This window comes from Pelophylax lessonae, assembly GCF_965119305.1.
Source record: "Pelophylax lessonae genome assembly, chromosome: 2".
In the NCBI taxonomy this organism is placed as follows: Eukaryota; Metazoa; Chordata; class Amphibia; order Anura; family Ranidae; genus Pelophylax; species Pelophylax lessonae.
This window is the reverse complement of record NC_138769.1, coordinates 5,286,634-5,299,229: the sequence shown is the minus strand read 5'-3', so window position 1 is coordinate 5,299,229 and position 12,596 is coordinate 5,286,634. Positions and strand designations below refer to the sequence as shown.

The window sequence follows — 12,596 nt, the reverse complement described above, 5'->3', positions numbered from 1 at the left end:
ATACACTACAAGAGTTGGTCAGAGACTGCAGACATAGTACAGGAGATGGTCAGAGACTGCAGACATAGTACAGGAGATTGTCAGAGACTGTTGCCCTAGTACAGGAGATAGTCAGAGAGTGCAAACATAGTACAGAAGATGTTCACAGACGTAGTAAAGAAGATGGTCAGAGACTGCATATATACTACAAGAGTTGGTCAGAGACTGCAGACATAGTACAGGAGATGGTCAGAGACTGCAGACATAGTACAGGAGATGGTTAGAGACTGCAGACATAGTACAGGAGATGGTCAGAGACTACAGACAGTACAGGAGATGGTCAGAGACTGAAAACATAGTACAGGAGAATGTCAGAGACTGTAGACTTAGTAGAGGAAATATGCGGAGACTGCAGACATAGTTCAGGAGATGGTCAGAGACTGCAGATAAAGTACAGGAGACGGTCAGAGACTGAAGACATAGTACAGGAGATGGTCAGAGACTTCAAACATAGTACAGAAGATGTTCAGAGACTACAGACACAGTAAAGGAGATGGTCAGAGACTGCAGATATACTACAAGAGATGGTCTGAGACTGCAGACTTAGTACAGGAGATGGTCAGAGACTGAAGACTTAGTAGAGGAGATGACCGGAGACTGCAGACTTAGTACAGGAGATGGTCAGAGACTGCAGATATAGTACAGGAGATGGGTAGAGACTGAACACATAGTACAGGAGATGGTCAGAGACTGCAGACATACTATGGGAGATGGTCAGAGACTGCAGACATACTATAGGAGATGGTCAGAGACTGCAGACACAGTACAGAAGACGGTCAGAGACGGCAGACGTAGTACAGGAGATGGTCTGAGATTGCAGACATAGTACAGGAGATGGTCAGAGACTGCAGACATTCTGCAGGAGACGTTCAGAGACTGCAGACATTCTACAGGAGACGGTCAGAGACTGCAGACATTCTATAGGAGACGGTCAGAGACTGCAGACATACTACAGGAGACGGTCAGAGACTGTAGACATTCTACAGAAGATGGTCAGAGACTGCAGACATAGTACAGGAGATGGTCAGAGTCTGCAGACATAGTACAGAAGATGGTTAGAGACTGCAGACATAGTATAGGAGATGGTCAGAGACTGCAGACATAGTACAAGAGATGGTCAGAGACTGCAGACATAGTACAGGAGATGGTCAGAGAGTGCAGATATACTACAGGAGATGGTCAGAGACTGCAAACATAGTACAGAAGATGTTCAGAGACTACAGACGTAGTAAAGAAGATGGTCAGAGACTGCAAACATAGTACAGAAGATGTTCAGAGACTACAGACGTAGTAAAGAAGATGGTCAGAGACTGCAGACATAGTACAGGAGATTGTCAGAGACTGCAGACATACTACAGGAGACGGTCAGAGACTGCAGACATAGTGCAGGGGATGGTCAGAGACTGCAGACATAGTGCAGGAGATGGTCAGAGACTGCATACATAGTACAGGAGACAGTCAGAGACTGCAGACATTCTACAGGAGATGGTCAGAGACTGCAGACATTCTACAGGAGATGGTCAGAGACTGCAGACATAGTATAGGAGATTGTCAGAGACTGCAAACATAGTACAGGAGACAAACAGAGACTGCAGACATACTACAGGAGACGGTCAGAGACTACAGGCGTAGTAAAGGAGATGGTCAGAGACTACAGATATACTACAAGAGTTGGTCAGAGACTGAACACATAGTAAAGGAGATGGTCAGAGACTGCAGACATAGTACAGGAGATGGTCAGAGACTGCAGACATAGTACAGGAGATGAACAGAGACTGCAGACACACAACAAGAGATGGTGAGAGACTGAAGACATAGCACAGGAGATGGTCAGAGACTGCAGACACAGTACAGGAGATGGTCAGAGACTGCAGATATTGTACAGAAGATTGTTAGAGACTGCAGAAATAATACAAGAGATGGTCAGAGACTGCAGACATAGTACAGAAGATGGTCAGAGACTGCAGACATAGTACAGTAGACGGTCAGAGACTGCAGACGTAGTACAGTAGACGGTCAGAGACTGCAGACGTAGTACAGGAGATGGTCAGAGACTGCGAACATACTACAGGAGTTGGTCAGAGATTGCAAACATACTACAGGAGATGGTGAGAGATTGTAGACCTATTACAAGAGATGGTCAGAGACTGCAGACATACTACAGGAGACGGTCAGAAATTGTAGACCTATTACAAGAGATGGTCAGAGACTGCAGAGATAGTACAGTAGACGGTCAGAGACTGCAGACATACTACAGGAGATGGTCAGAGACTGCAGACATAGTACAGGAGATGATCGAAGACTGCAGACATAGTACAGGAGATGGTCAGAGACTGCACCCATACTACAGGAGATGGTCAGAGACTGCAGACATAGTACAGGAGATGGTCAGAGACTGCAGACATAGTACATGAGATGGTCAGAGACTGCAGTCATAGTAAAGGAGATGGTCAAAGAATGCAAATATACTACAGGAGGGGGTCAGAGATTGTAGACCTATTACAAGAGATGGTCAGAGACTGCAGACACAGTACAGAAGGCGGTCAGAGACTGAACCTTACTACAGGACATGGTCAGAGACTGCAGACATGCTACATGAGATGGTCAGAGACTGCAGACATAGTATATGAGACGGTCAGAGACTGCACCCATACTACAGGAGATGGTCAGAGATTGCAGACATAGTATAGGAGATGGTCAGAGACTGCAGACATAGTACAGGAGATAGTCAGAGAGTGCAGACATAGTACAGGAGAATGTCAGAGACTGCAGACATAGTACAGGAGATGGTTAGAGACTGCAGACATAGTACAGGAGATGATCTGAGACTGCAGACTTAGTACAGGAGATGGTCAGAGACTGCAGACATAATATAGGAGATGGCCAGAGACTGCAGACTTAGTACAGGAGATGGTCAGAGACTGCAGACATAGTACAGGAGATGGTCAGAGACTGTAAACATAGTACAGAAGATAGTCAAAGACTGCAGACATTGTGCAGGAGATGGTCAGAGACTGCAGACGTAGTACAGTAGACGGTCAGAGACTGCAGACATAGTGCAGGGGATGGTCAGAGACTGCAGACATAGTGCAGGAGATGGTCAGAGACTGCAGACATGGTACAGGAGATGGTCAGAGACTGCAGACATAGTACAGGAGACGGTCAGAGACTGCAGACATAGTACAGGAGATGGTCAGAGACTGCAGACATAGTACAGGAGATGGTCAGAGACTGCAGACATACTACAGGAGATGGTCAAAGACTGCAGACATAGTACAGTAGACGGTCAGAGACTGCAGACATAGTGCAGGAGATGGTCAGAGACTGCAGACATGGTACAGAAGACGGTCAGAGACTGCAGACATAGTACAGGAGACGGTCAGAGACTGCACAAAATGTATTAGCAGAGATCCCAGAGAATAAAATGGCGATTGTTGCAATGTTTTATTTCACACTGTTTTTGCTCAGCAGTCTTTCAAAGACATGATTTGGGTAAAAAATATAATTTTACAAATTTTTACCACAATTATTTCTATAATGTGAAAGATGATGTTATGCGGAGTAAATAGATACCTAACATGTCACACTGTAACATTGCGCACACTCATGGAATGGAGACAAACTACGATACTTAAACATTTCCATAGGAGACGCTTTATAAAATGTTACTGGTTACCAGTTTAGAGTTACAGAGGAGGTCTGGCGCTCTAATTATTGCTCTCACTCTAACGATTGTGGCGTGTGCGATTTATCCACAGTTTACATATGTGGGCGTGACTTACGTATGCGTTTATTTCTGCGCGACCACAGAGAGATGGGGAGCTTTACATTTTTTTTGGTTCTTTATTTTTATTTTTTATTTTGACACTGTCCCTTTATTTATTTATTTAATATTTTTATTCTAATTATAAGGAAAATAAACATCTTTTGTAAGAGAAATAACCATGACAGCTCCTCTTTATGGAGAGACCCCAAATCTCTTCTCTACCTTTAAAAGCAAAAGAAAGAAATATATATTTTGACACTTTGACTTTAAAAAAAAAAAAATCTTTATTCCCGATAACTGGAAGTGACATCAGAGGTCTCTCCAGTCCTCCAAGGTCATAGAGCCGAGTGGCGGCCATCTTACCCTCATTGACTTCCTGCCTATCCATCACCCGGATAAGCACCAGGGGGGACCTCTCCCACCCCCTCTAAATGTGATCCTGCAGGGAATCCGTTGCTGGGATCACTTTTATTAGATGCAGAATCGCACACAGAAAAAAATGATGCGGGATGATGGCAGCTAGCTCCTCCCATAACGCCGGTATTAATTGTCAAAGTAATGAGGTATATACCGTATACTGTGGGTGGTCAGCAAGTGGTTTAGACTGAAACATGTTGGCATTCAAAGATAGTTGGTGGAAGCTTAAAGAGTTGATTGCTTAGTTATCCAATCCCAGCGACAATCGCTCTCAGTCTGCTGCCAATTAGATTGTGTCCCGCAAGCTGGAAAATCTTTGTGCCGGGTGAGGCTGAGAGCGGCGTTGTTGGGTATCAGTGACAGCGCGGTGTGAGGAGGACCTGTCATTTGTCACAAGTTGGTGAAGGTGACAGAGGTCTGACCCACGTTTGTCACATGGACATCTTGGAGAGGGTTGGATTTTTTATTCATTAGTCTCATGGGATTCCAGATGGTTCTCTATCAATGTGTGTTATATGAGGGGGGAGGGGAGTGTACACTGTGACCTGACTGGGATCTGTATTCTGTCTGTGCAGGAAATGATGTTCAGGAGGAAATATTCACCCGGCCGGGATCTGACCTTCTCATCCCCATCAGACGCCATCTCACCCTCAGCCATACAGATACAGAGAGATGTGACCGGATTATCTGGTTCTATCAGAAACCTCTTGGATACTGGAAAGGAATAGCTGAGCACAGGAAATGTGATCTGTCTGATGTCAGATATTTCCCCAATACAAGGATATCAGAGAATGGAAGTCTGATCATATACAATGTGGCTCTGTACAATGACGGGATATACCGTGTGGATATACAGAACTCTGCAGGAGACATGATACAGATAGATGATTACATCATCCATGTAGAAGGTAAGTCCCATCCAATCCCCACCTCCAGTCCTAGCAGTGTCCTCCCCGCTCCGTGTCTTTATATCCATACATTATATAGTAGAAGATCTGGGAGAGACGTATGTACAATGTCCTCTGCTTACTGCCCCACCCCCACCATTCCCTGCGGGTTCACATCTGCAGAAATAGTACAGGAGATGGTCAGAGACTGCAGACATAGTACAGGAGACGGTCAGAGACTGCAGACATAGTACAGGAGACGGTCAGAGACTGCAGACATAGTACAGGAGATGGTCAGAGACTGCAGACATAGTACAGGAGACGGTCAGAGACTGCAGACATAGTACAGGAGATGGTCAGAGACTGCAGACATAGTACAGGAAATGGTCAGAGACTGCAGACATAGTACAGGAGATGGTCAGAGACTGCAGACATAGTACAGGAAATGGTCAGAGACTGCAGACATTGTACAGGAGATGGTCAGAGACTGCAGACATTGTACAGGAGATGGTCAGAGACTGCAGACATAGTACAGGAGACGGTCAGAGACTGCAGACATAGTACAGGAGATGGTCAGAGACTGCAGACATAGTACAGGAAATGGTCAGAGACTGCAGACATAGTACAGGAGATGGTCAGAGACTGCAGACATAGTACAGGAGATGGTCAGAGACTGCAGACAAAGTACAGGAGACAGTCAGAGACTGCAGACAAAGTACAGGAGACCGTCAGAGACTGCAGACATAGTACAGGAGATGGTCAGAGACAGCAGACATAGTACAGGAGATGGTCAGAGTCAGCAGACATAGTACAGGAGATGGTCTGAGACTGCAGACAAAGTACAGGAGACGGTCAGAGACTGCAGACATGGTACAGGAGATGGTCAGAGACTGCAGACATAGTACAGTAGACGGACAGAGACTGCAGACATAGTGCAGAAAACGGTCAGAGACTGCAGACATGGTACAGGAGATGGCCAGAGACTGCAGACATAGTACAGAAGATGGCCAGAGACTGCAGACAGAGTACAGAAGATGGCCAGAGACTGCAGACATAGTACAGGAGATGGTCTTAGACTGCAGACATAGTACAGGAGATGGTCAGAGACTGCAGACATAGTACAGGAGATGGTCAGAGACTGTAGACATAGTATAGTAGAGGGTCTGAGACTGCAGACATAGTACAGGAGATGGTCAGAGACTGCAGACATAGTACAGGAGATGGTCAGAGACTGCAGACATAGTACAGTAGACGGTCTGAGACTGCAGACATAGTACAGGAGATGGTCTTAGACTGCAGACATAGTACAGGAGATGGTCAGAGACTGCAGACATAGTACAGGAGATGGTCAGAGACTGCAGACATAGTACAGGAGAAGGTCAGAGACTGCAGACATAGTGCAGGAGATGGTCAGAGACTGCAGACATGGTACAGGAAAAAAGGGGGGGAGATTGGCGCAATCGGATTGCACGAGCTGCTGCGATAATCTAGATATGGGCAAAATGCAGATGATTGAGTCCAGTGGAATTGCTAAACACTTTGATGGCTGCAGGCTTTGTAGGGTGAAGCAACCCTGTATGGATCCAAGACAAAAAGAGAGAGAAGACCAAGCGCCAATCTAAGTGTAGCAATGCAGTTGATTTAATAGTAATTAAAAGAGTATTACTCACAAACGTGCGTTAAAAACAGGCATCTCGAATAGTATAGGACATCTGGGCGCTATTCATCCAGGGTGTCATTCCGGATCCCTTGTGGAGCTGGCGCTGTGGGGGATGAGCGGCGATCTCCTGTTGTGAGGCAGGGGACGTGCAGATCCTTCAGCGGTGGTGTAGCAGCGTGGGTCCCTGGGGCGGAGGGCTATGACATCACTTCCTGGGGATGCTGGTGTGTAGACCGGCGATGCTTTGCGGAGCATGCGCTCCTTCTTCAGGCCTTGCAGGGGCCATTTTGGATGTGGGTATTTATGCCCATAGATCGTGGGATGAGTTACAGAGGCTCAGCAGGGACAATTTTAGACAAAGCAAAGCGGCAGAAAGACATGGGGAAAACGAAAGACAGACAAGTGATGCACAGCTGGGGATGGAATGATACTGCTAAGGTAAAGGAAGAAAGGGGGGGGGGAAGGGAGAAAACGAAAGAGGGGAAACCAGGAGGGGGAGGGGGGGGGAAAGGGGAAGGAATACCCTTGGGACAATATATTGGGAGTATATACTGAAGCGTTTATAATATCTAGAGGCCAATTTGGATGGTCGTGCCAAACATTGATAATGGTAATAATGATGATACTCAAATTGTAAAAATTATATATATATATTTTAAAAAATATATATACACATGTATTCAAAAAATTAATAGAAAAAGTTTATTAAAAAATGAATTAATAAATCAAGGACTTTGAATAATGAATAGAAATATAAAAGAAAGATCCTTTGATCAAAAGATTAAATGTCTCACGACCCAATTGCTAATGGGTATGTGTATAATGTAGAGATCCAATAGTACAGGAGATGGTCAGAGACTGCAGACATAGTACAGTAGACGGTCAGAGACTGCAGACATAGTACAGGAGACGGTCAGAGACTGCAAACATAGTACAGAAGATGGTCAGAGACTGCAGACCTAGTGCAGGAGATGGTGAGAGACTGCAGACATAGTGCAGGAGATGGTCAGAGACTGTAGACATAGTACAGTAGACGGTCAGAGACTGCAGACATAATACAGGAGATGGTCAGAGACTGTAAACATAGTACAGCAGATAGTCAGAGAGTGCAGACATAGTACAGGAGACGGTCAGAGACTGCAGACATACTACAGGAAATGGTCAGAGACTGTAAACATACTACAGGAGATGGTCAGAGACTGCATACATAGTACAGGAGACGGTCAGAGACTGCACAAAATGTATTAGCAGAGATCCCAGAGAATAAAATGGCGATTGTTGCAATGTTTTATGTCACACTGTTTTTGTGCAGCAGTCTTTCAAAGACATGATTTGGGTAGAAAATATAATTTTACAAATTTTTACCACAATTCTTTCTATAATGTGAAAGATGATGTTATGCGGAGTAAATAGATACCTAACATGTCACACTGTAACATTGCGCACACTCATGGAATGGAGACAAACTACGATACTTAAACATTTCCATCGTAGACGCTTTATAAAATGTTACTGGTTACCAGTTTAGAGTTACAGAGGAGATCTGGCGCTCTAATTATTGCTCTCACTCTAACGGTCGCGCCGTGTGTGATTTATCCACCGTTTACATATGTGGGTGTGACTTACGTATGCGATTGTTTCTGTGCAACCACAGAGAGATGGGGAGCTCTACATTTTTTTTGGTTCTTTATTTTTATTTTTTATTTTGGCACTGATCCTTTATTTATTTGTTTATTTATTTATTTATTGATCACTTTTATTCAGATTATAAGGAAAGTAAACATCTCTTGTAAGAGAAATAAGCATGACAGCTCCTCTTTATGGAGAGACCCCAAATCTCTTCTCTACCTTTAAAAGCAAAAGAAAGAAATATATATTTTGGCACTTTGACTTTAAAAAAAAAAAGTCTTTATTCCCGAGAACTGGAAGTGACATCAGAGGTCTCTCCAGTCCTCCAAGGTCGTAGAGCCGAGTGGCGGCCATCTTACCCTCATTGACTTCCTGCCTATCCATCACCTGGATCAGCACCGGGGGGGACCTCTCCCACCCCCTCTAAATGTGATCCTGCGGGGAATCTGTTGCTGGGATCACTTTTATTAGATGCAGAATCGCACACAGAAAAAAATGATGCGGGATGATGGCAGCTAGCTCCTCCCATAACGCCGATATTAAATGTCAAAGTAATGAGGTATATACCGTATACTGTGGGTGGTCAGCAAGTGGTTTAGACTGAAACATGTTGGCATTCAAAGATAGTTGGTGAAAGTTTAAAGAGTTGATTGCTTAGTTATCCAATCCCAGCGACAATCGCTCTCAGTCTGCTGCCAATTAGATTGTGTCCCGCAAGCTGGAAAATCTTTGTGCCGGGTGAGGCTGAGAGCGGCGTTGTTGGGTATCAGTGACAGCGCGGTGTGAGGAGGACCTGTCATTTGTCACAAGTTGGTGAAGGTGACAGAGGTCTGACCCACGTTTGTCACATGGACATCTTGGAGAGGGTTGGATTTTTTATTCATTAGTCTCATGGGATTCCAGATGGTTCTCCATCAATGTGTGTTATATGAGGGGGGAGGGGAGTGTACACTGTGACCTGACTGGGATCTGTATTCTGTCTGTGCAGGAAATGATGTTCAGGAGGAAATATTCACCCGGCCGGGATCTGACCTTCTCCTCCCCAACAGACTCCATCTCACCCTCCGCCGTACAGATACAAAGAGATGTGACCGGATTGTCTGGTTCTATCAGGAACTTTCTCTATACTGGAAAGGAATAGCTGTACACTGGAAATGTGATCTGTATGATGTCAGATATTTCCCCAATATAAGGATATCAGAGAATGGAAGTCTGATCATATCCAATGTGGCTCTGTACAATGACGGGAGATACAGCGTGGAAATACACAACTCTGCAGAATACATTATACAGAGAGATGATTACAGCGTCCATGTAGAAGGTAAGTCCCATCCAATCCCCACCTCCAGTCCTAGCAGTGTCCTCCCCGCTCCGTGTCTTTATATCCATACATTATATAGTAGAAGATCTGGGAGAGACGTATGTACAATGTCCTCTGCTTACTGCCCCACCCCCACCATTCCCTCTGGGTTCACATCTGCAGTGCTCAGCCCTCCTGAAGTTGCTGTGACCTGAACTGTGCAGACATTCTACAGGAGATGGTCAGAGACTGCAGACATAGTACAGGAGATGGTCAGAGACTGCAGACATACTAGGAGGCATTCAAAGATAGTTGGTGGAAGTTTAAAGAGTTGATTGCTTAGTTATCCAATCCCAGCGACAATCGCTCTCAGTCTGCTGCCACTTAGATTGTGTCCCGCAAGCTGGAAAATCTTTGTGCCGGGTGAGGCTGAGAGCGGCGTTGTTGGGTATCAGTGACAGCGCGGTGTGAGGAGGACCTGTCATTTGTCACAAGTTGGTGAAGGTGACAGAGGTCTGACCCACGTTTGTCACATGGACATCTTGGAGAGGGTTGGATTTTTTATTCATTAGTCTCATGGGATTCCAGATGGTTCTCCATCAATGTGTGTTATATGAGGGGGGAGGGGAGCATACACTGTGACCTGACTGGGATCTGTATTCTGTCTGTCTGTCTGTGCAGGAAATGATGTTCAGGAAGAAATATTCACCCGGCCGGGATCTGACCTTCTCATCCCCATCATACATCATCTCACCCTCAATCATACAGATACAGAGAGATGTGACCAGATTTCCTGGTTCTATCAGAAATCTCCTGGAGACTGGAAAGAAATAGCTGAAAACAGGAAATGTTCTCTGTCTGATCCCAGATATTTCCTCAATACAAGGATATCAGAGAATGGAAGTCTGATCATATCCAATGTGGCTCTGTACAATGACGGGAGATACGTTGTGATTATATACAACTCTGCAGGATACAAAATACAGAGAGATGATTATGTCCTCCATGTAGAAGGTAAGTCCATCCAATCCCCACCTCCAGTCCTAGCAGTGTCCTCCCCGCTCCGTGTCTTTATATCCATACATTATATAGTAGAAGATCTGGGAGAGACGTATGTACAATGTCCTCTGCTTACTGCCCCACCCCCACCATTCCCTGTGGGTTCACATCTGCAGTGCTCAGCCCTCCTGAAGTTGCTGTGACCTGAACTGTGCAGACATACTACAGGAGACGGTCAGAGACTGCAGACACAGTACAGGAGACGGTCAGGGACTGCAGACATAGTACAAGAGATGGGCAGAGACTGCAGACATAGTACAGGAGACAGTCAGAGACTGCATACATATTAGAAGAGATGGTCAGAGACTTTAGACATGATACAAGAAATGGTCAGAGACTGCAGAAATAGTACAGGAGACGATCATAGAGTGCTAATTTTTTTGTTTTTTATTTTAATTTACATTTTTTATTTCGATACGCTCCTTTTATTTATTTGTTTATTGTTTGATCACCTTTATTACTGATATTAGCAAATGAAACATCTATTGTTACAGAAATAAGCATGACAGGTCCTCTTTATAGAGAGATGTGGAGTCAACAAGACCCCAAATCTCTTCTCTACCTTTAAAGCAAAACAAACAAAAATATTTACACTTTGAGTTTAAAAAAACAATAATGTCTTTATGCCCAAGAACCGAAGTGACATCAGAGGTCTCTCCAGTCCTCCAAGGGCATGGAGCTGAGTGGCGGCCATCTTACCTTCATTGACTTCCTGCCTATCCATCACCTAGATAAGCACTTGGAGGCATCGCTCAATATTCTGATTCCAAATGCTGTAATAGTGACTGATCCCTTGCTGTGACCTATTCCTGGCCTGTATAAGCACATGCAATTACCGCAGACAATCATTATCAGATAGCTGAACTCACCAGATGCCATTTCCTTCATCCACATATGTTTATTGCAAGCAGTAGGTATAGCAGACAACAAATGTTGCAGATGATTGAAGGATGGTATCTGCAGGTCAAAACATGGTAATGTGTTCCCGGATGCCAGCAGATTGTATGAAGGCCTAGACAGATGTGGCCACGACTTATCCAAGCATGAAGAAGCAGGAACAGGAAATACATCATAAAAGGGAGGGGACAGGAAGGAACACAGAAGGAAAAGGCAAGTGTGTAACGGAACCGTCGACCCACACCGTACTTGTGGTCTTCCGTCAGTATGTGGCTTCCTCCAGTCTGGACATAGATGGAGATATTCCAGCCACCCTACATACAAAAACTAGCCTGAACCTAGCTTGTATGTCTCTGAAAGCAACTAACTCTTTATTCAACACAGGCACAAAAGATAAAAACTCAGGGGACAATCCCCCCCTCCCCCTCTTTGCATAATAACAACACACTGGGCGGGGAAATACATTCTGTAACATGACACACAGGTGTATTCAACTTTCCAACAGTAGACAGTCTAGGAAGGGCTGCTGGAGAAATTCCCCCTCCCCTCTAGAAGCTAATACACATGTACATCCCATAATAGGTTGATTCTAAGGAGACAGAACAACAATATAACAAAGGAATGCAGGTACTTAACCATAACAAACCCCACCCCATCTCAACCTATCTAGCAGAGGTCTATGGGACACCATTTCCAATATTATAACAGTCTGAAATTGTTCATCTTTATATATTTCTCTGAGGAATATTGTTCTTAAATATTGCTGTCATAGGTTCAACACAAACCACACATACAGAACCCAGGATAGCCGGGATAACACCAAATGCTGAGTCCGGTGTGGTTTTACAGTGAGTCTGGTTAGTGCAGACCCAACTGGGGTTCTTGGTCACCCTGTGCCCCTAATAGACACAGGGGACTTACACATAAGAGGAGACTAGGGGG

The 12,596-nt window shown here is 44.8% G+C and overlaps 2 protein-coding genes across 2 annotated transcripts in view; both read left to right on the top strand.

Annotated features, from left to right (window-relative positions):
* LOC309545806 (uncharacterized protein) overlaps positions 1 to 12,596 on the top strand; it is a 286,221-nt gene that overhangs the window by 74,200 nt on the left and 199,425 nt on the right. Inside the window, exon 3 of the mRNA XM_082245165.1 lies at positions 4,798 to 5,130. Coding sequence (XP_082101291.1) covers positions 4,798 to 5,130 — 333 coding nt within the window. The remainder of the gene's footprint in view (positions 1 to 4,797; positions 5,131 to 12,596) is intronic.
* Positions 9,532 to 12,596, top strand: part of LOC309547906 (uncharacterized protein) — a gene marked incomplete at its 3' end in the record, with an annotated part of 2,014,734 nt that continues 2,011,669 nt past the window's right edge. Inside the window, exon 1 of the mRNA XM_082247906.1 lies at positions 9,532 to 9,719. The remainder of the gene's footprint in view (positions 9,720 to 12,596) is intronic.